We start from the raw sequence: 22,306 nt of genomic DNA on the forward strand, positions 1-22,306 counted from the left end.
TTTAATTTCGTTTGCTTACGGCCCGAAAGACACTCTTTTTAAGGCTTTCAGTTGTTCAGTTTTTCAGTTGTTCAGTTGTTCAGTTTTTCAGTTGTTCAGTCTTTCGGGGTCTTTTAGGTTTTTCTCCGCTCTGAACGCTTGGCTTTTGGACTTTGTGACTGGAACTGCGACTGCGACTGCGATGCGGACTGGGACTGGGACCTCTTTTATGATGGGAAACATTTCGTGTTGGGACCGGGCTTAAATCATGTGAATATGTGGCAACAACACTAACAACAACAACAACAACAACAACAACAACAATCAGTACGGTCGTTGTTGGTGGGCAAACATCATCATCGCGGCGGCAACGACGACGATCATAATCGCGCCACAACCCATTCATGTACTTAAGGTTGCCCCTCTAAGCCCTTCCCCTGCCCCTGCCCCTGCCCCTGCCCCTGCCCCTGCCCCTCCCAGTTTCCTCTCTTGATTTTCCCTCCGATCTCCTCTTTTCTTTTCGTTTTTTTTTTTACCCATTTTATATTTTTTTTTTTTTTTTTTTTTTGTTTTGCCTAATGACAAAGACTAATATTTTCTTCCTGTGACATATCTCTTTCGTGCATTGAAATTTACTTTTGTTGGCTGTGTTGTTTTGTCTCTATTGCCGTGTTGTTGTCGCTCCATTTAGAAGGACAGAGACAGAGAGGCTCGGCGCAGCAGTTTATGGAAATTATTTGTTGCATTGCGCTGCTAATGTGTTAAAACAATATCTTTTGGCCCAAACCCCCGACCACCGACCATCGACCATCGAACGTCTGTTCGCGGCAGGGAGGCGGACCAACTTTGTGTGTGCTGTGTGGCACAAATAAGACGGGGAAATATTTACACAAGCAAACTGAGGCTAAAACTGGGACTGAGACTGAGACTGAGACTCTGGCTAAAAACTGAGGCCAGCTGTGAGCCGGGCACGCCCCTGCTGCCGCCCCTAAGTCTCGGTGTTTTCAGTCTCTGCAATTGGCAACCCAACGACAAAGTGTCTCCGCGTCCCAGCGACCTCATCTTCATCTTCATCTCCAGCATCTTGTAGGCGGACCACCCAGCCACCAGTTGCAGTCCGTCGGTTGTTCAATGCATCAATTAGCTCCCACTGAGCCAACTTCTTCGCTCACCTTGTCCACCTGCCCACATGTCCATTTGTCCATTTGTCCATTTGTCCATTTGTCCATTTGTCCATTTGTCCATTTGTCCACTTGTCCATTTACGCATTTGCCCATTTACCCATTTGCCCTTGTTGGCGGCTGTTTGGTCAACCGTCGGTGGTCAAATTCGGCCCGAGCGTTGCCAATTGCATGGGCCGCAAATTGAAACGTTCATTCTTTCCTTCAAAACCTTTCAAAACAGCCCCCACATGGCGTATGCGCAACGGGGAGAGGGCTGGACTTGTTTGTATTCGCAAATTATTCACATTTTGTATCTGTTTTGGGACAACACTTATTATCCTTACTTATCCTTTGGATTTTGCACGGCTATTTCTAATGGCAAGTGACTAATCTAGTTGTCACTTTGAAAATGTATAAAAGGCTTATTTAATAAACTGTAATAAATTAAACGCAATCTATTTAGTGCCTAATTAGACTATATGTAATTTCAGTCAAAAGTTCGCAAAGCGCCGAAGGAGACACTTTCGACTTTAAAAAGTATATACATACCTAATGTTCGCTTATATACAAACTATTCTCTTAGTTTTTAAAGAATAAAATAATAAAAAACATCAAATCTTTGTTATTTTTTGAATTCATAAGAATAAAAGCCAATGGTTTACTATTTAAGAATTACGGTTTATATTTTATAAAAATCTATAAATTTATCGGAAAGTCACCAATGCTTGCTTAAAAATATCTATGCTTAAAAATAGAATTATAATTTTTTTTCGCTTCTAATAGCAAAGGTATACAAATTTCGAACAGCTGAAATTTGTAATCTTTTTTGTTGGAGCTTATATGCCTCTCAAAAATATAACATCAAGAAGTGGGCAATTTGTATGTCATTATTAATTCATTCTTTCATGATGATGATGTTTATGAATTAAAAATCATTACATATGAGTCATTAGTTTAAGTCAGCCTCTTAAGAAATCTAAAATGTTTATATTTTCTAATCGATATGCCAGATTTATGTACACAGTATATAGTACCCCTCGATTTCCGATTCCCTTTCCCCTTTCTCTCAACGGCACAATGTAATTATGTTTGTCCTTAGCGGGACATAGGACATGGGACATGGGACATGGGACATGCACAAATCCTGCACCGTTAACACTTCCGTTGTGGCAGCAACACGGTGTTCGACTCCCATTGTCGATCAGGTGTTTGTTGTTGTTGTCCTTGCTCCTTTCGAGGACATTCGATGTCCTTTGTTGGTGGAGGAGCGAAACAAATATCAGGAAATGTCATCATTTGTAAGGGCCGTGTAAAGAGAAGGGACAAACTCGGGACAAGCAATTGAATTGAATTGAATCGCATCGAATCCAGGACATTGCCACACATGGCGTGAGCGAGATGGCAGTGGAGTGGGCGAGAGAGAGGCAGATAGTTTGGCCGAAAGAGAGAGAGAGAGAGTGAGAAATTGTCACTGCTGCACAGCTGCTTATTTCTTTCTTTCTTTCTTTCTTTTTCACGTTGTGATTGTTTGCGAGCTTGTGTATGTGTGTGTGTGTGTGTGTGTGTCTTTCTTTCTTTCTTTTGTCGCCTTTACTTATTGCTTCTTTCCCAGCGTTTTGTACTCCTACCTCCCCTCCCCCTCCCCTTTTCTTAGCACCCCCCACCCCCCTCCGTGGCTGTTGTATCAGCATTTCTCCGCCGCTCTTGTCTTGTTTGCATTGTTCTCGCCCAACAGATTTGATCAGTTTTTAATGAACTTCATTCATGTTTGAATGACTTTGATCAGTTCCGCTCGGGCCTCACCTCTCCGTCCGTCACTCTGTCTCGCTCTAACGGCTCTCTAGCCCTCTCTTTCCCTCTTTTTCAGGACCAACAATAGCAAACACACGCGTGCGGGCGTTACGATCTTGTTATTGAACTCTCAAGCGAGAGCAAAAGTAAATGAGCTAAAGGATATAATATTGTTAGGACGGTGGCGTATGCGTGATATGGCCAAAAATCTAACAAAACCGCCTTGGGCATTGCATTTGCTACACCAGTTTTTGTCCAAATCCAACGGCTAATCCCCGACAGTCAAGTCCCGTCTAAGCCGCCCTTGCCCCCAGAAAAAAAAAAAAAAAAAAAAAAAAAACAAATAAAAAAAAAAAACACCAAGTTCAACGAGGCGTACAACAAATATTTTCACCAAGTGCCGACAGTTACCTCACCTCGCCCCGCCGTTTTTCATAATGCCCCGCTTTTCCCTGGTTAGCCGCAGATGGAGATTGGGTTGATTGAGGGTCCTTCAAAAAGGGTACAAAACAAAAAGACGCTGGAAATCAGAAAATTGTATTAAATGTGTCTCCCACATTGCCATGGATCGAGGGAGATGGCTATAGCGACGGCTCCCTGAGCGAGATGATATAGAAAAATTTATTATTTTACTTGTCAGAATTTGTGCAGCAGAAGATCTGTTAAGACGACAGTCGCTCATCATGATCGCGATGATTATCATTATTGAGGCACTCTTGCTTTGATCTGGCCTAAAGTTGCGCCCAGTTCAGGGCATTCCCATTCCCAATCCCAATCCCATTCCCATTCCCGATCCCATCTCCATTTCCATTTCCATCCAAAATCCCCGTCCATGGGCGCAGCAAGTGCAGCGGTGTTCGGTGTTCGGTGCTTGGTGTTGTTGCCGCCAAAGTTGACGCTTTGTGTCATTGTCAAGTGTTGCGCCTTGTTTGAGCAGCATGGGATTTTGAGAAGGGGGGACCAAAGGAATCAGCAGTCTGTATCCGAATCTCAATACCAATCTCTGACTCTGACGCGCTGCTCTATTTGTAGCCGTTTTGATTTGTGATTAATGTCTCCCTTGTGCACTGACAACAAAAAAAAATGGAATTGAAACAATAAATATATGGCTATTGAATTCAAAATGACATATAATATATTTTTTGATCAAATGGAAAATTATTATATTAAATACAATGAATACTCAACTGCATGAATATATTGAATTTTAAATGGGTTTGATTTATATGAATTAAATTTAAGTTTAATATGTTTTCAATTTTAAATGATATATATCAGATATATTCCACATTGTTTTTTGTTCAATGTTTATACAAAAAAGGAATATATCTATATTTAAAATAACTAAAAACCGCTAGGGATAAATTTCAAGGCTAAAAATTAAAAGCTAATATATGTATATGGTTGAGTAAAAATTACTTGGACTTTCTATAATTTTTTTTTATCAGTGTGACTTTTGAGTGAGATGAGCTGAGTGTGTGTGCATTCAATCAGCCATGAAATTCCTCACCTGAAGAAAGGGCAAACCAATTGGTGGCAACAAATGGATTGAACAATGAATGATAGCCATGATAATACCACAATTCATATCGTTTTCAGGTCCTTTATTGGTAATGATTTGGTTACTTGTAAGTAGATATAGCTAATTCTTTGTGACAAGTCTAGTTTTTCATAGTTATACATATCCAATTAATTAACATAAACTTTACTCAACTGATTTCAATTGGTGATACGTTTTAAGAGTACAAGTCTTCTATATACCAATAAAACTAATATAAGAAAATAGAAGAGTTTTTATATGTGTTTAATCAATTAATATAATATAATATCATTAAGAATACCTTATACCTGGGAAAGTAGTTATTATAATTAGAAAATCTAGATAAAATAATGCTTTAGTTTTAAGGATTTATTGAACCCAATCGTATGATATGTTCTTAAGTATTTTTCTTGTGTTGCTAAATTATAACAAAAAGTGTATAAATGGGTTTGCCTGATAATTTTTCAGAGTTTATGAATAAGAACCTGCCTGCGCCTGGATATTTGTCACATGAACCCGGCAGTCGAATCGAAATTAATGCGAAATAAAAAAGCTTATTGACTGCCCCGTTATGTCTAACAAAAACAAACGAGGCATCCACAAGGGATCTCCTCCAAGGAGGAGGAGGTGGCTCCGCCGGCGAGTCACGTTCGCCAGGTTGCATAAATCAAGTGACAGTCGCATTGCTTTTCGTTTCGTTTTTTTTTTTTTGTATTTTTTTTTTTGGAGGGTGAGTGTGTCACTGGCGCAGCGAGCGGACCAGCGGACCAGCGAACCAGCGGACCAGCGGACCAGCGGCGTAAAGAGGGTAAGGGTAAACCGAGGGGGAGGGGTTGGGAAAGTGGAAAAGTGGAAAAGTGAAAAAGGGACGCGACACCGCGAGATGCTGTGCCGGTGATTATGACGACAAACCATAAAACGCATGGCAGGATGAGCGCGTACGCGTCGCGAGTTATTCCGTGGCTTCCAGGAAACCCACTGCATCCTAGACTTAATCCATGCACGCACCATCGCCGCACCACCGCCGCACCACCAACAAGAACGACCCACAGTGGCTGCCACCGCTGAGAGTCCTGTGTGTGTGCGAAATGCAAAACAATATCATCATAAAAGGCAGCAACAGCAGCAGCAGCAGCGGCGCAAGTCGTCCATGTCCATTTCCATGCTCAGGTCTATGGCAATAACCAAAACTGAAAACTGAAAAACTGAATAACTGAAAGCCTTAAAACCTTAAAACCAAAGACCAAAAACCAAAAACCAAAACCGAGAAGCCAGTCCAGACCAACAGTCCCGCACTCGTGACCGCTATAAATCGATGAAGTCATTGTGTGTGAGTGCCGAGTGCCGCCGAGTGCCGGCGATCCTGCCACAGAGCAGAGCAAACTGGGCCCTTGCCTTTTTCATTTTCATTTCCAGTTTTATTTTCATTTTTATTTTCGTACTTGGTTCGATTTTATTGCCGCCTCATAAAAGTAGCATAAACATGTTAGTAGCCTTTTGCTACCGCTACTTAAGTTAGTTGCCAAACGTTGCTGTTGCGCTCCCTTTTCGTTTTCCTTTTTGCTTTTGTTTTTGTTTTTGTTTTTTTTTTCCTATCATTTTTCTGCTGGCGGAGATTTACGAATTTGTTGCACATTTTATTATGTGATTTGTGTGTGTCTATATATATTCTTTAGAAGCGGTATCTAATAACGATGATTGCCCTTGCCCTTGCCCCCCGGCAATCCCAGTGAACTGATGCTCCCCGTAGCGCTAGGGATATGAATATATATCTCAGGCGATATGGTACTACAGCTCATCCATCTGATCGATTGCCTTTGCTGGCCGAGAATTGCCTGATATTAGGGTATTTCCCATTCGACTTGTTTATGGCTACTGCTTTTTTTTTTTGTCGTTTCTCGTTTTTTGTTCGCTTTGTTCTTGGGTTCACCTCTTCTTGTGAAGTTTTCTTTCAGTGTCAAAGTGTAATAAAATATTACTCATGGTAATTAAAATTTTGTGCTGCGCTGTTCGCTCTTTTGAGCTGCTTTTATTTCTTTGCCGTCGTCGGCTCAAGTTCAATGTGCACAGGGTTGTTGGATGGAAGGGGGGTATTTTTTTTTTTTTGGGGGGGGGAGGTGTTGAAGTGGGTAAGCAGCAAAGTGAAAAAAATTAAAACAATTAAAAAGCGTTTGTCGAGGTGCTCAACTTAACTTGGCTCAAAAATGAAATGAAATAAAAATCCACAGCCTAGCAAGCCCATAAACCGCAGGCAAAGAGCTGCGCTGCCGGCGACAGTTCAACGACATGTTTATTAAGTCATACGCAAAATTTTTTCTTTTTTTTTTCCATATATATATATTTTTTTTTATTTTTTTAGGCCCGCCTGGGACCAGACTTCAAGCCCCGGGTCTTAACTGTCTGAGAACCCGCCGGCGAGATTTATGCGGCCGCACTCTATGAGATTACATAAATGGCCATTAAAATGTATGCTAATAAAAACAAGATATGTCCAACCAGACAAGCGCACAAATTATATAATTAAGACTCGCTGGCAAAGCGTTAGGAGCGGGGCAAACGACGCAATTTAGGGACTTCCATTGGAACCCCCAGATAGAACTTCGCATGTGTGAGAAGTACAATTAAAAATACACTGTATATATTGGCATATAACTTATTAACTTATTACTCTTACATACTATGCTAATTATATTTAAATACATTTAATAATCATATAATGCTTAAGGTTTGATTTTCTTCATATTTTAACAATTAAAATTCCTACGATTCTTGGGTTTCAATTATAACATGTTTGTATTGTTATTAATAACAATCAGTTGAGGCTGCTCTGAAGCCATTAGCTTCTGTTGTCAAAACATCATTTTCACATCCATCGACCGCTTTTTCGGGAGAACCATATGCGCTTAAGCGCTTGTAAACAAACAGCGTGAATTGTGAGGCTTTAAATGATATGGGGAAAAATTCGCTGGCCGCTTGTCAATATTGCCATCGAGTCGTCCACCAATAACAACAACAATAACCCGGGCTCAAGCCGGCCGGCTATGCAAACGTAAATAATAACCAAGTGTAAAAAATCATAATAATAACAAAAAAGGAGGCAAACTTTGGCAAGCCGAAGTTTATATACCCTTTATGTAATAACAAAAATAATGTATTAACAATGAAGCCCAATAATATCTTTATAGTAGATTTATTAAAAATTAAACCGTAATTCTGAATCCATCACAATAAAATAAATAAAATCCATTTCATAGTTTTGTTCATTTATTTTGTCAGATTTCTTTTTATTGTAGCTATATGATATAGTCATTCGATCCGGCCTGTTCCGACTTTTAAAATAGAGAGACTAGTCGGTCCCCTGAAAATAAACATACATACTTTACATAATCGGAAATGTTTTTACTGAAAAACATAATACCCTCTGAATGAGTATAATAACAACAATAATAAACCGACAGCTACAACGGCAGTGGCAGCGCCGATAAAAATAATAAACATAAAAAATATTGAAATGCGAACGCTTTGAAATGCAAATCACGCGGCCAATTTGACAAATTAATTGAATCGTTTTGTAAACAAATCGAATTACAATTGCGATGGCTCATGGCTCATGGCTAATTGATAGTGGGTGGGGGGGATCCCCCGTAGGATTGACTACGGGGGGTAGAGGGTTCGATCCCAGTGGCGATGTTGAAAAATGGATGTGCAGTCGGCATACGAATTGAAAGCGCTTAATAATCTTCAATTAAGAGTCGTGTTTATGGAAATGGGAGGCGACAAATGTCGTACAACTGACATTTGTACGAATCAATTAGGAATGCCGTTGAAAGGCAGATTGAAATGGTCGGTAATTAATAGATTCAATTGATTATTTATTGTTGCGTATATGTCAGACTTGTATGATTTTTATTGGTTTTACATTATGCTTAAGTGTTTGTTGGTTTTTAAATTCAATTTAAATGATACCTTGATTAGTATACTTTATTAGTATCCTAGTCCTATTACTTATTTTTACTTATAAATTAATTAGAAAATTACGAATTTCGCAATAGAAAAATTAACACTAATGTTTAATTATATAAATTAAATGTAATTCAGCACATCTTTGGAAATCTTTTATAAAAGAAAGATTGCTTGAGAGACAAGAATTAAGAAAATAAAATTAAAAATTTTAATTGTATTAAGTGCTTATTTTCATAATACACCTAAATATGGCTTAGTAAATGACCTATTTATATGACAATCTTACGATTCAAGTAGTACTTTAAAGGCTGAACAATCAAAAACTACCATGCCCAGGAGCCAATCTGTTGATTGGATTTATCACAGCACTCATAGCCATGTAATTTTAGGCGATACCCTAATTGAGTTGCCACTTGTCAGTGGTTCGATTGAGCGTTGAGTTGCCAAAGGTATGGGAATAGAAATGGAAATAGCCAAATAGATACACAGATATCCTGTCCGTTCACGAGCGGACGCAGTTTTGTGGCAGTCGAAGGCCGCCGCAGGACGGGATTCCTGGAAGGTGCCGCAGGACAATAAAAAACACAAAAAGAGATTGGGAATTTGTGAGGTCGCAAGAAAGAAAAAAAAAGAGGAGCGCAAAATGGCAGGACAATGGCAAAAAGTGGCCCGGCACAAAGGACTGCACAAATGCAGTTATCTTGCAAAATTGTCGACACAATGCATGTGTGTGTGTGTGTGTGTGTGAGAGTGGGAACGGGACGGCGCAATGATGGGTTATTAAATGTTGTTAATCTTTTTTCGGCCAGGCGGCGGCAGCGGCGGCACATACATATTCAAATTTCACAAGCAGCAGAAGCAGCGGCAGCAGCAGCAGCAGCAGCAGGTAGTCACCGTTATGACCAGGCCAGAAAAACAAAGCCAGAATCTCCGAACTCGAGTCCGAATCCGAAATGTTGGGATATTGGGATATTGGGATATTGGGATACCCGTCTGTCGAGCCTCTTTGGCATTTGCCTTTATTGTGCACGCTGTTTAAATATTTACCGAGTTTTACAATATTTATGACAGCTAAAAACATAACAACACCTACTTACCCAAAAGGGCTCAGAAAGCAGGCCAAAAACGGGGACACTTGACACTGGACTTCGGTCGATGGTCGATGGTCGATGGCTAGAAAAACTCGAATTCGAGAACCGGGCTTAGAGTCTGGAGGACTTCCTTCGATCGATTGCAATCAATAAACGGCTTAGTCGGCATTATAATGCATGCCGAAATGTTCAGCGTCTCGTGCTAATCCATTTGCATGTCAACAGCAATGGCAACAGTGTCCTTTCAGGATACCATACCAACACACAAAACAGTAGACTAAAGGACACTCTGCTTCCGTTCGCTGAGTGCTAATAATCCGGCTGGACTTGGCCATAAGTTGCCACTAAGCGCCCTAAACGAAGCTTGGCAATAAGCCAAGGCATTAAAAAGTAAATTTGCCTAAATCCGCATTAAAACAAAGCGAGGATTTGCTACTCGTCCTGCCAAATACAACTCGATTCCCGATTCCCGATGCCCGACTCAACACGACTCAAGACAAGTGTAGCCGTGTTTTAGTTAACCCCGGGGATAAGTATCAGCTTATCGCAGCATTCCAGCACCACAGATCCACTCAGATTTGCCACTGAATGATGATGATGATCGGCTTGGTGATCAGCTTTATAGTGCTGCACTTGGCGCGAACTTTCATTGAGTACGTGGTGCCATTGATTACAGTCCATTCATTGGTTTCTGTTGGCCCTCCCTCTTTTGGGCCAGGTAAAAGGCACAGGTGGGGATCACTGGTGGATCGCCGGTGGATCGCTGGTGGAACTGCGCCTGGCGTGCTAATAGTTTGACGCCGCTGGAGATCATAAAACCCATGACCCACGGAGGAGCCATAAAGACGGGCCGTCGAAGGGGAATGGCAGCCAGCCAAAGTCCCCAGAAAGTGTGTCAAGTGAATCCAAGAGGCCAGGAGATATACAACTATTGGCCAAATGAAACACTCGATACTTTAAGCCACACTCTGTGGGATTGCCACTTAAAGAAATGCCTTTAAATTAACCACATTAACAAATCATATAAATTAACTGTTGGTTTGGCTAACAACAATTTTCCATATAAAATACTAACCATTTCAACAAATTGCACATCACACAAATTAGTATTAGCATCTTTGATGGCAACTTAATTAAGATGAGACACCAATTTTGAGATCGTTTAAAAAACAATATACTTTTATGAATAAGATATGGTTTACTTAACCTCTTATAATTACCTTTTATTTTTTTCTAGAATTATGTAAAATACTCACCATTTTAAAGCAACTTTGAAGGCAAATCACTTAAGGATCCGCTATTTTCTGATCGCTTAAAACTTGAGCCTTTTAAAAATAAGACACGATTTAAATTAATCACCTTTTCTTTGAGTAACATCATTATTCCATAGAGCAATTGATTATTTTAAAGACTATAAATAAATAATTGCCTTAAAAGGGATAATCTTTGAAGGCAAATCATTTAATAAAGATAAAACACACATTTTTTTGTCGTTTTAAAAAAATTAATACTTATAATCTATGTATATAGATTTAGATTCGAAATTCTTACGAAACTCTACAAGTAATAAAAATAAATTGTAGGCGAGATTTTAAGCCGCAATTAAATATGTAACCCATTGCAAGTATTCGCATAAATTTGCACATTTTGCCCTTTGCCCATTAATGCGAAACAATCACGATTTATTTTCAGATTTGATTCATTTTATTGTTCGCTTTATTTCGCTGCTGTCTTAGTCATATATCGGTCGGTTCTATAAATACGAAAATCGATTTCTAAGGGCAAGCTTAGGCCTAGGAAAGCATGGATGCAGTAGCCCCAAGCTATATATACAATTAGGTTAAATACGAACTAGTCAAGCACTATATCACAGATGTCAAACACAAGTAAGCCTACGAAAAAAAAGGGTTTGAGCCTTAGGATCTAGTCTTAATCTAGGGGATGGCTTAACTAATTAGGGGGTCACATAGTAATCAATGGGGTGGCTGGTGGTTAATGGGGGGTAATAATACTTTCCAGTGGGTTGGCGGTTGCTCTTATGTGACTAGAACGGCAACTGCATTTGCGGGTTTTACAGGGGTTCGCTATAACTAGGCTCCTCTGTCGTCAGCTTCAATAAATACGGAATGTGTGTGTGTCTGTAATACTCTCAATAAAATCGGGAAAATAGTCTGTGCTGGCAATCAAATAATTTACTTAAGCTACGATAGATCGATAAACGGTTAAATTAAGAAGGGGGGTGGGGGGGGTCATTTTTGTTTAGGAAGGGGTCAGGACAGGGGTATATATGATGAGAGGAGGGGGTGGGGGGGAAGGCAGGTTTCACGTGCGCCGCACGCGTTTCGACTGTCGCTTGCCGCGTCTGCCAGTTGGAGATTGGATACCCATTCCCATACCAACGGCACCTGGCTTGGACACCTCGTTGAACTCCTTGCCGTTCATGGTCGAGCTCCGCCAGCGCTGCTCTGCCAGTTGCTCTGCCAGCTCCTGCTTCCTTTGCTGCTTCTTGAGCTTCTTGTTCTTGCTCTTGTGCTGCTTCCGCGGACGACTCTTCACGCGCTTGCCATCGCGCCGCAGCAGCTGGTACATGGTGCGCAGGAAGTCGTAGTAGTGATGCTTCACGAACCGCATGTCAATGGAGTCCGCCTCGCCCATGGAAGCAGCCAAAGCGGATGCTTTTGGAAAAGGCGAGGAGCCACCCGAATCGGAGCCACCAACCGCCTTGGAGCGCAGCTTCAAACGCTTGTTCATCTCGAGACGCGAGATCTGCGGCAGATGGGCCATGGCCACCACCGGCGGAGTTGAGGGCACCACCACCACCGACGCCGCCGCCGTAGCCGCCGTCACCGCCGCTCCACCACTGCGCCGCTGCTTCTGGCGCGGACTCTGCGTCTGATTGACGGCCGTCTCCAGTTCGCAGAGGATGCGCCGCGAGCTCAAAAGCAGCTCGCGCAGCTCGCGGGCGGTACTCGACTCGCGGGTGATGGACCGCTGATCCCAGCGGATCTGCTGCCGCCGCAGATACGCGAAGCTGGCCACGTACGTTTGCATGTTGCGGTACCAGCGCTTCAGGGCAATCTGTTGGTTAACAAAATAAAAAAAAAAGTTGCAGTTGATAAGTTAGTGGGCACAAAATGGGGTTTTGAGTAGTTCGCTAAAAAGTAATAGCCAAAAATTGCATATTGTGTTCAAAGAATTTACTGGTAAGCTACAAATAAATAAAAATAAATAAATAAATAAATCTAAGCCTTTTTTATGTTTGAAAATAAAGTCAATTAAGTAAAATCTAGAATTTTAAAATAGTTCACATCATAAGAAATCTAAAGCTTTATGTATTTGACAATTGAGGTTTCAGTAAAGCATTTATGTTAATAATAAATAAATAAAAAACCCAGAAATCTAAACCTTTTTATAAGTTTGACTTAATTAAAACCAAGATGAAACAAAATGAAAATATTAATAAACTAAGAAGCCCTAAAGTAAGTATTTCAGAACTAAATTTAATAATATAGCAAATACTCTGATGAAGTTTGATCATTTTTAAAATGAAATAAGGTTTGTAGCCATATTATATAGAACAAAAAATTTGTGGATTTATAGCTTCTGTTGCGAACTTACCGTGGAATTGGGCTTGAGTTTGGGGAGGAACTTGTAGTTGTGCGTGTGTAGCGACCACATGGTCATGTTGCGGATGTCGATGGCCGAATCCTGGCTGCTGTTCAGGCTGCGGTACTCCCGGAAGGCGTGTCGCTTCAGCTGATTGAAGCTCTGTGGGGGATGGATGGAAAGAAAAGAAAAGAAAAGAAAACGACATTTGGTTAGATGGGGTCAAAGGGCACTCTCCCGTTTATTTGAGTGCAGGGCTATGTGGGTCTGGCCAACTGACCTGCCTGGGACGCTGGCGATTGAATCGATCCCCCGCCGAGGGATGGTAGTTGCCCCCGCAGGGATTGGCCCATTCGAGGGCCGTCGTGTTCTCATCAAAGTTGCGATAGTCGATCCAATTGCTGTTCCGCTTCCGGTGGCGCTTGCGCGGACTTGAAATGGCCGCGATTGCTTGGGGCTGCGGGGAGTGGCTGGAGGTGGTGGCGGTACTGGCGCTGCTGGCGGTACTGGCGGTACTAGCGGTACTGGCGGTGGTGATCACGGTGAGGCCACCACTGCTGGTGGTGCTCCTTCCATGCGCCAACTGGGGCAGGAGGAGGAGGAGGAGAAGGTGGGCGAGCAGGAGCAGGAGCAGCGGACGGGCGGGAGCCATCGCATGGTAGACGACGCTTTCACTTCCGCTGGCGATTGTGTTCCCCCCTCCGTTACCCTTTACGTATCCGATGCCTGGTGGTGCCGTGGTGCTGCCTTTAGCTCTGGTCGCAGCGCACTGCCAACCAACTGCTCAGATCCGTGTCCAAGTCCGAGGATGACAAAACAGGGCATACAATGGGAGGACAAGGGCAGAAAGGTAGGTGATGGAGGGAAGAAATATAGACACACAATGAGTATCGAGAATGCAAAAGTCAATCAACTAAGCTGATTTTCAGAGCAACAACGCGAGACGATTAACGATCACGATCAACGAATCTGAATCCGAATCCGAATCCGAATCCGAATCTCCTTCCTGATGGATTCCTGGTGAGTTCTTGCTGCTACTACGTTATACTTAATACGTGGTCAGTGGTGACGGGACAGATATTCGATGCGAGTGCTGCAACTGCAACCGTACAACAGTCTGGACAATTTGGTTCGCTTATTTTTTTTTTTACATTTTCTCTGCCTTTGGTTTTGCTGCTTTTTTTGTTCGCTTTTCGTTGGTTTTTTGTCTTTTCCAGGGCGATATATGTGTATGTGGGGGCGGGCGAAACTTGTTAATTTAGACAATTAACTCGAGAGTAGCCTGAGCGAATGCTAAAGGATCAAAGCGAACATCTCTGATCGCGAAAATTTCACTACTTCAAGTGTCTTCAAGCGCAAAAGAACGGCTACGGCTACAGGTCTAATTTTGGATTTTTGGCAAATTTTGAAATTTGAAATTTTTAAGTGACGCACACTTTATGATTATTTAATCTTGCTCAAGCTGCGCAATTGAAGATCGTTTTCCGCTATTCTTTAAATAGTGAAATATAGTTGTTCTTAGCTATAAAAGCAGACAAACTTTCTATAAATCGATTTAAATTATTGTATAATTGTTCTTCAATTCTTATGTTGCAGTTGCTGGCATTAATCCCTAGATCGTTGATCGTCAATTAATCAGTTAAAGAGTGGAGAATGATGTCTTGCTGATATATCCTTTGGTGCATCCTTTCTCCACTCTCCAATTGAGTCTGCTCTTGAGTTCTGATCAAATCAAAAATAATACACACACCGCATTATAGATGAAAAGTAGAGTCGGCCAGGATCCTCGCGGAATCCCCGATGATTTTGCGTGTTTCGTCCGTGTATGTTAATCCAAATTGGCGATCGAGATTCGTTTAATTTTATTTTTTCGATTTTTCGGCACTTGCAACACCACACTCGCAAAAAAAAAAAAATATAGTTATGAGCCACTTGACGATCTGTTTTCCAGACTGTGCGTGTGTGTGTGTGTTCGTTCTTTGGGCTTTGGTTATAGATGTTTTTGAGACTGATTCGCGGACACTTCTGCTCGCGTTCGAGTGTGAAACCGAACTGAACCCAAAGTCGCACTGGATTTGACCAGCTTTCTTCGCTGAGAGGCTGCAGGCCAGAGCGTTTTACCGACCCGATGAGCAGCGCCAAAAGGCCGAAACCGAAACTGAAATGGAAACTGAGGCGAGCTGAGCGGCGGCCGTCTCTGCCGGCGTCGCTGCCCGAAGCCGCTGCCACGATTGCCGAGCGGTACGCCATGGTCCAGAAGAAAACCGCCGATACGATACGATCCGATACGATCCGAATCCGAATCCGAATCCGAAGATCGGCAGGCCAGGCTAAGGCTCAAACTCAGGCTGTCCCGCTCCCGCCGATCATATATCCTCTGGGCCACCTGCGAACGTATATTCGTTTACCTACCTGGAGAGCCTTGCCTACCAGCCTACCAGCCTGCCAGCCTGCACAGCCTGCCAACCGGCTGTCCTCTCGCCATCCCTCTTGCTCCTTCAGGCCAGCCAGGGCTGCGGCCTGGTCGCCATTGCGACTCACATTTACCGCTGGCCCAATCGGCGCCACTCACTCAAAGCGAGAGCGGGAGAGCTAGATGGAGATACAGATGGAGATGGAGAGAGAGAGAGTGAGCGAGCTGAGGAGTGAGAGAGGCTACCTGGTGCCCCAAAAAGGCGCTGCCTACCTGGCTCTGTCCCGTTCTTACCGCTTGGTAACCAGGTTTTCCCTCTTCCCCTCTCACTCTCACGCTGACCTTGAGCATGGGCCCGGGCATGGGCTCACCCCTCCGAAAAAGTCCTGAGACCAGAAAGCCATCAACGGAAATGACCAACAAAACACCACATTTTCGCTAATCCAGGTAAAATATCTCTTCGAGAACTATCCACACAGAGAATTAGGTTGATATATAACCAATTGTGAATTTTCTTCACATAAATTTAATCTATTTTTGTAAATACACAATTCTACCAGCATAAGCCAAATATCGCTTACTCAAAGGTTGTTAAATAAGTTGAAATTTAATTAAGTGTGCATTTTCCACACAAAAATAAATTAAATTAAATTCTCCTCAGTACAGAATTTGCCAACACATTCGCTAATTCATGTAAAATATATTTTCAAAACCGAAACCGATCCACAAAAATATAATAATATATCCTGAGCAACCAATTGTTTATGCCACTTAAATGCATTCTATAAATTCTTATTAATATAATATTTTACCAAGACAACGTCACATTTCGCTAAGACATGTTAAATATCTGTTCCAAAATAATCCACATATAAAATTGGTTGAATGTTTATTGGCTGAGCACACAAAATTTTCCATATATGTAAATGCATTTTACAAATTCTTATCAATATAATATTTTATGCAGGTTAAATCTCTGCTCAATTGGTTAAATGTTTATTGCAAATGAATATATGCATAACAATTAGTTGTGCATTTTTAAATCCATTTGAATATTACTGCTTGAATTAAAAAGACCATATTTAAGACCAATAAACAGTATACCTTACCTTTGCCTTTAGGCTATAATTTTCAATTACTTAATTTTCTTTAGAAAAATTTCTATAAATTTTGATAATAAGAAAATATCGAATTCCAGTTCCAATTCTACTTATGTACTTATGCCTTAGTAAAATTTACATAATATAAGATGTGTTTTAATTGTTTTATTTATTTTGAAAAACTTTAGTTTTATTTTTTTTTAGAATTTACTGGTAGGATATTTGAATTTGGACTGTTGCAAATCATCTCTGTCTGTAAAACCTTTATAGGCGTCCGCCCAGTGGGCCAGGTACTCCAGATTCCCGACTCCCGGTACCTAGGCCTCCCCTTTTTGCCCTTTTCATTTTCATTTTCCGATGGCTTGCACAATTGACGGGCTAATTAAATCGAGAGTTGCGCCGCATTTGTTTTTGTGGGCAGCGCATACGAAATTATGGCCGCATTGTTTCGGCAGCCCAAAACAGCTGTAGATGGCCAGATAGCAAGGACCAAAAACCAAAGGACAACGGACAGTTGGTCCTTGCGTCTAACCGTAAGTGCAGCAACAGCAACTGCAACAGCAACAGCAACAACTGCTGCAGGAAGCAGTCGTGTCGCGCAGCGGGGCCACTCGCCTTGATTTTGCCGCGGGGCAGGACTCACAGGACTCACAGGACTCAGAGGACTCACAGGACTCGTCGGAGGACCCACAACCCACGGAGAGGGACACGCACATATATCAAGGTGGCAGCAACACACCTTTTGTGCCTCCTTTGGGAAACGGGCGGCAAGTCGGCTCAACAAAAAATCACATAAAAACAAACACACATCGAATCCCAGACAATTCGCACCCGGAGCAACAACTTCATCTAGCGGGTATTTGGATAAATATATAGAGATATACCCTAGATGGACACGATTATTGCATTGATGAGCTCCTGCTGCTGCTGTCGGTACACACACACACAGAATGCCCCGCGGGAGGCACAACCCCCTACTCCCTAACCCCTACCCCTACCCACTCCCCCGCTTGTGACTCCTTTGCCGACTTTCTGTTTTACTTGCGATTCGTTCTGGACAACAAAAATATTTTGCTACAAAATTGAGCTGTCCTGTGAGGTCCTGTCGGCCTTTTGGCATTGTATACATTGTGTCCTGTCATGGTGTAATTTTTTAGCGGCGTAGCGAATGCTAAGGATACGCTTTAATTGCCACAGCGAACACCTCGCCTCGACCTCGAGCAGGAAGGTTAACCAACAGAAACAGCAACAGTAACAGCAACAGCAACAGATACAAATGCAGATACAGATACAGAGATACGGATACAGAGGAGAACCATCCGTCATTACACGCTGCTTAGCTCCTGTCCCTTTGGCCCTTTGGCAGGACCCGATCCGATCCGATCCGCCTACCTAGCGAACCCTCCTTTATTTTGAGGAGGTGTAATCGTAGAAGGAGGTGTGAGTTTCTCGTTCTCGTTCGGGGCCCAGTTGTTTTGATGTTTTTTGATTATGCGTAAAATCGCTCGCTTTATCAAGATCTCCAATGGCAATTCTCACATCCGAAACGGTAACTTAAACGGTTAGTTAGTCGATTTGCTCGTTTGTTTGTTTGTTTGTTTGTTTATGTCTTTATTTGTTTCCGCCGCTCGTCCGATCCTGAATTGCCGTTGCAATTGGCATTCGCCATGGACCTTAATCTCGTACGGTTGGGTTTGATTGAGGAAATCTTCAGTCGGTTCTACACCTTTGAAGTGAAATCGAACATTGGCATGGCCCAAACAAGGATGAGCTAACAATTAAATTATAGGTTCGGTAAAGGGTTAATTAAGGGTTAAATTAAGTTATAGGTTTGTCTTATTCTTTATTCTTGCTTTTGTTTTTACCACACAGCCTTGGAATGATATGATTAGATAAGCAAATGGCAGGGAATGCAACTGATCGATTTCGAAAAAAATGTTTGACCAAATTTTTGAATTCTTCATTAAAAAAATAAGAACACTTTATGTAACTTGGTCAAAATAAGACGCACAGACTAAAGACTGACTATTTTATGAAGCCTATAACCCAAACTTTAACTTTAAAAAAACATATTTCGCATTTTTCATAACGGTTTAGTTACAACATGTTATTTTTGCGAAATTTTATTCAAAATTTTTTAACTGTGAATGCAAATCGGTTGGAAATTTAATGACCATTTTAACAAGGTATGGCTTTCTTAATTTAGACCAATATATTTTAAGAATTTTATCCAAAAAAAAAAAATTGTTTTAGAGTCTGCGCTCTTCAAGATTTCATAAAATAAACAAAATAAGATGTATACTACAGTTTTCTATACAAATTGCCTTAAATCTATGAGACGAGTAAGTGTATAACTAAACAAACAGAAAATGACCCAGGAATATATATCCTTTTTAAAAGCAGACATGTTTCCTTTACTCCTATCAATAACACCTTTTCTAAATATTATGCCTTTGCGTGGTGAGCTTAATTAAAAATCTTGGTCAAAGCAATGGAAACCAAAAAGGGACTCATTTAATTTGCACGTTGAAATGTCCCGTTGTTCTGCACCTTTTAATTAAATCTACACCGGCTTGCGGGGGGAGGGGGGCGTGCCTGACCCAGCGCTTGTGTGGGTGGCACAGCTCCATCGGAGAGGCCGCTGATTGGCACACCGCCCGCTGAGAGTCACTCCGAAGACGAGCGACCACGAAGCCGTTTGGCCAATGGCATTGTGTGCCCAAGAGGCTCCGAGAGAAAGATAGAGAGAAGCGCCAGCGAGAGAGAGAGGGAGCGGCGACGGTACACTCGAGTGAAAGAGTGAAAGAGTAAAAGAGCAGTGGGCAACAGGTTGTCAGTTTGTCAGTTTGCCAGAGAGAAAGAGAGTGAGAGCGAGAACGGTGAACAGGTTGTCTCGATTGGAAACGGAATGAAATGAAGTGGAGTGAATTTTCATTCATAAAATCCGCTGCAGCTGAGCAAAATGCTCTGCCGCTGACTCAACGCGGCGCAGCTAGCTGGGAATTTACAGCTACGCAGGTTTTTTGGGGACTGACGCCATTGCCACGCGAAACTTGAACAGCCCCATCTTTGATCGCTTCTAACCGATCAGATCCTATTACACCCTACTAAAAAATAAAAAAAATTAAAGAATAAAAACGGAGAAGCCAGCGAAGTGGCAACGGTAAAATTTGTCCCTCCTCGAAGGCAACACAATACCCCTGCCAAAACCAAGATAAAAACATTACAGATACTATAGATACGAACAGATACCTATATCTTTGCCACACGCAGAGATCACGCGACGATTGCCCGACATTTGCTTAATGGTCCATGAGTCACCAACCATTAGATTGGGGTACTTGGGGTTTTCTCAAAACCCACAAGCCCACGGCGAGCGAGTGAAAAACCTCGTATATCCAGCGGAACGTGCCCCGGGCACGAGCTATAAACGTAAACGCCCCATGATGATGATGATGATGGGGTGGGTCAGGGTGACGAGTCCGACCGAAAATGGAATTTTTAGTCATTGGTTGTGTTAGAACTCCACCATAGACTTTGTAAAATGATTTTACTTTGGGAAAAATATTTTACATTTTGAAACTCTGGTTAGGGAATAGACATAAACATGCTAAATATGTATAAACACATTCATACTCATGACAATATTTAGAAACTGTTGCTTTTTGTTTTTAAAAATTGTATGTTTGTGGAAAACCATTTAAACATCTTTGATTCGCAATTTATTGTGTTATACATATATATTTTAAAAAGCCCTGATTCCATTTAAATCCATTTTAAAAATTGCGCTTAATCGTTATAATTTATTAATTAATAATAACATAATAGCATACAAAAAATAAACTTAACTTATAGTTTTTATAAATTATCGAGCCTGCGAGGCGGTGAATGCGTTGCATGGGTATGGGGACATACATATGTATATAAATAGAATAAGAAAGCGATATAAATACGAATAAGTTATAATAAACTGGATACGAAATACGAGTGTTTTGAGATTGCAGTGGGTCATTATGGGCGATTATTTTTGGTATGGCTTGTTGCGGTGGCTTTTGGCCAGCGGATCGGTGGATTAGTGTACTTAACTCTGGTTAAGCAGCTGCTCGTACTTGTATTCCATGACGGTCAGCACCTTAATGGTCTCCACGGCCGAGGCGAACGGAAGGTGCAAGAGATTCTTATTGTAATTCGCATCCCTGGGATTGCACGCTTTCTTCGTGTTGGTCACATTCAGGGCTTTATGGATGTTATCCCTGGAGAAGTCCATGAAGCGATAGAAGTAGCAGTGCCACACTTGGTGCTTAAACTCAATCTGATCGAAGAGGTTCTGCAAGACGAGCAGGGTCTCGATAATGGCGGGCAGCTCGTTGGTGACATCGCCCACAGTGCCCGTGTAGGAAAACTTCTCCGTTTGCTTGTTGAAGGCAACCTTTTTCACCTCCGATTGCAGCGGATGCTCCAGTCTCAGTTTAAGTACATTTAAACTTTCCATTTTTTGGGCAAGGGTCATGTTAAGTTCGTACTGTGACAACTGGTGAATGGGTAAGAGAAAACTTAGCACATCTGGTGTCCCATAAGCCATTGATGGATGCACTTACGTATTCATTGGTCAAGCAGATGACGGCCTTCTTGGTGTTACTGGCCAGTTGGCGTGCCGACTCGAGTTGCTCCAACCGCTTTTCCGCTGAGTAATTTATGTCCTTGCAAAAGGGCATGCCCTCAGTCTTGTTCGTTATCAAATTGGGCTTGTGGCTTAAGGGCCCCGAAGTTGTACACCCCAGTGAGAGTCCCCGAGCCCTTTGCGGTGCGGCGAATGTTTCCGTTGGCCAGCTGGCGGCAATTGTGAGTAGCAGCAGGACACCGAGGAGCCAGCACTTGGCAGGAGCTGTAAGAGAAATATAGTAAGTCAGTAAGGCCGAGTAAAAGTAAAAAGAAAATCATATATATCTCAGATTACTAGGTCAAAAATAAACTCAACAGAAATAACTTAGTTTTTAAAACAAGAATGAATTGTAACAAGGCAATTGTTACAATTAAAAACTGCATTTAAGATCACAATAAAGGCAGAGGCTTTGATAGTTTTTGATCTAGTACAGCACTTAAATAAACCGTCTATAGAAATCCAATCATTATATCACTTCCACATTTTATTTGGTAGTTTCTGTTTGCCGTAAACTTATTTGAGGCTATACGCGCTTCCCTGTTTGCCAAGCGGTGACACAGATATAGATATGGATAAACGAAGATACCGGGCAGACACTTACACCGTGGGCTGGAGGAGATGGTGGGTTGCTGGGAGCAGGACTTTGTCGCAGGACTCTGCTGCAGACGCTCCGAGAAGCAGGGCTCCATGATGGCAATTGTACTGGTGGCCATTTTCAGACTTATGACGATTTCAAACTCGTTTATAAATTGGGGCTTTTTGAGTTTATTTGATTTGATTTAATTTAATTTTGGTTTATTTTAGCTGAAGCTTAGCGCACTCAAGAGCTGGCGTCTTTGCTCTGCGAGATCTTACGGTTAATGAGGAGTTGGGGCACACTCCCGCTGCTTAAATAGAAACCGCCATCCGGCGATATCAGCAGCCGAAGCCGCACGAGCGGCGCAGCGCGTGGCCGAGCTTACTTTTTTTTTTTTCTATACTCTGTACGCTGTACGCT

General features: G+C 41.9%; 2 protein-coding genes across 2 annotated transcripts; both read right to left on the bottom strand.

Moving 5' to 3' along the window:
* Positions 1-11,262: 11,262 nt before the first annotated feature.
* LOC108136383 lies at positions 11,263-15,194 on the bottom strand. Its single transcript, XM_017257496.2, has 4 exons — positions 14,882-15,194; positions 13,414-13,913; positions 13,146-13,295; positions 11,263-12,605 (listed from the first exon to the last, which is right to left on the bottom strand). The coding sequence occupies exons 1-4, from the start codon at positions 14,886-14,888 to the stop codon at positions 11,850-11,852; spliced, it is 1,413 nt and encodes a 470-aa protein (XP_017112985.2). The 5' UTR covers positions 14,889-15,194; the 3' UTR covers positions 11,263-11,849.
* Positions 15,195-20,563: 5,369 nt separating this feature from the next.
* On the bottom strand, positions 20,564-22,105 carry LOC108136367. The gene is made up of 3 exons (XM_017257480.2): positions 21,911-22,105; positions 21,245-21,531; positions 20,564-21,177 (listed from the first exon to the last, which is right to left on the bottom strand). The coding sequence occupies exons 1-3, from the start codon at positions 22,020-22,022 to the stop codon at positions 20,728-20,730; spliced, it is 849 nt and encodes a 282-aa protein (XP_017112969.1). The 5' UTR covers positions 22,023-22,105; the 3' UTR covers positions 20,564-20,727.
* Between the last annotated feature and the right edge of the window lie 201 nt (positions 22,106-22,306).

Source organism: Drosophila elegans, unplaced genomic scaffold, assembly GCF_018152505.1.
Source record: "Drosophila elegans isolate 14027-0461.03 unplaced genomic scaffold, ASM1815250v1 contig_149, whole genome shotgun sequence".
Classification (NCBI taxonomy): domain Eukaryota; kingdom Metazoa; phylum Arthropoda; class Insecta; order Diptera; family Drosophilidae; genus Drosophila; species Drosophila elegans.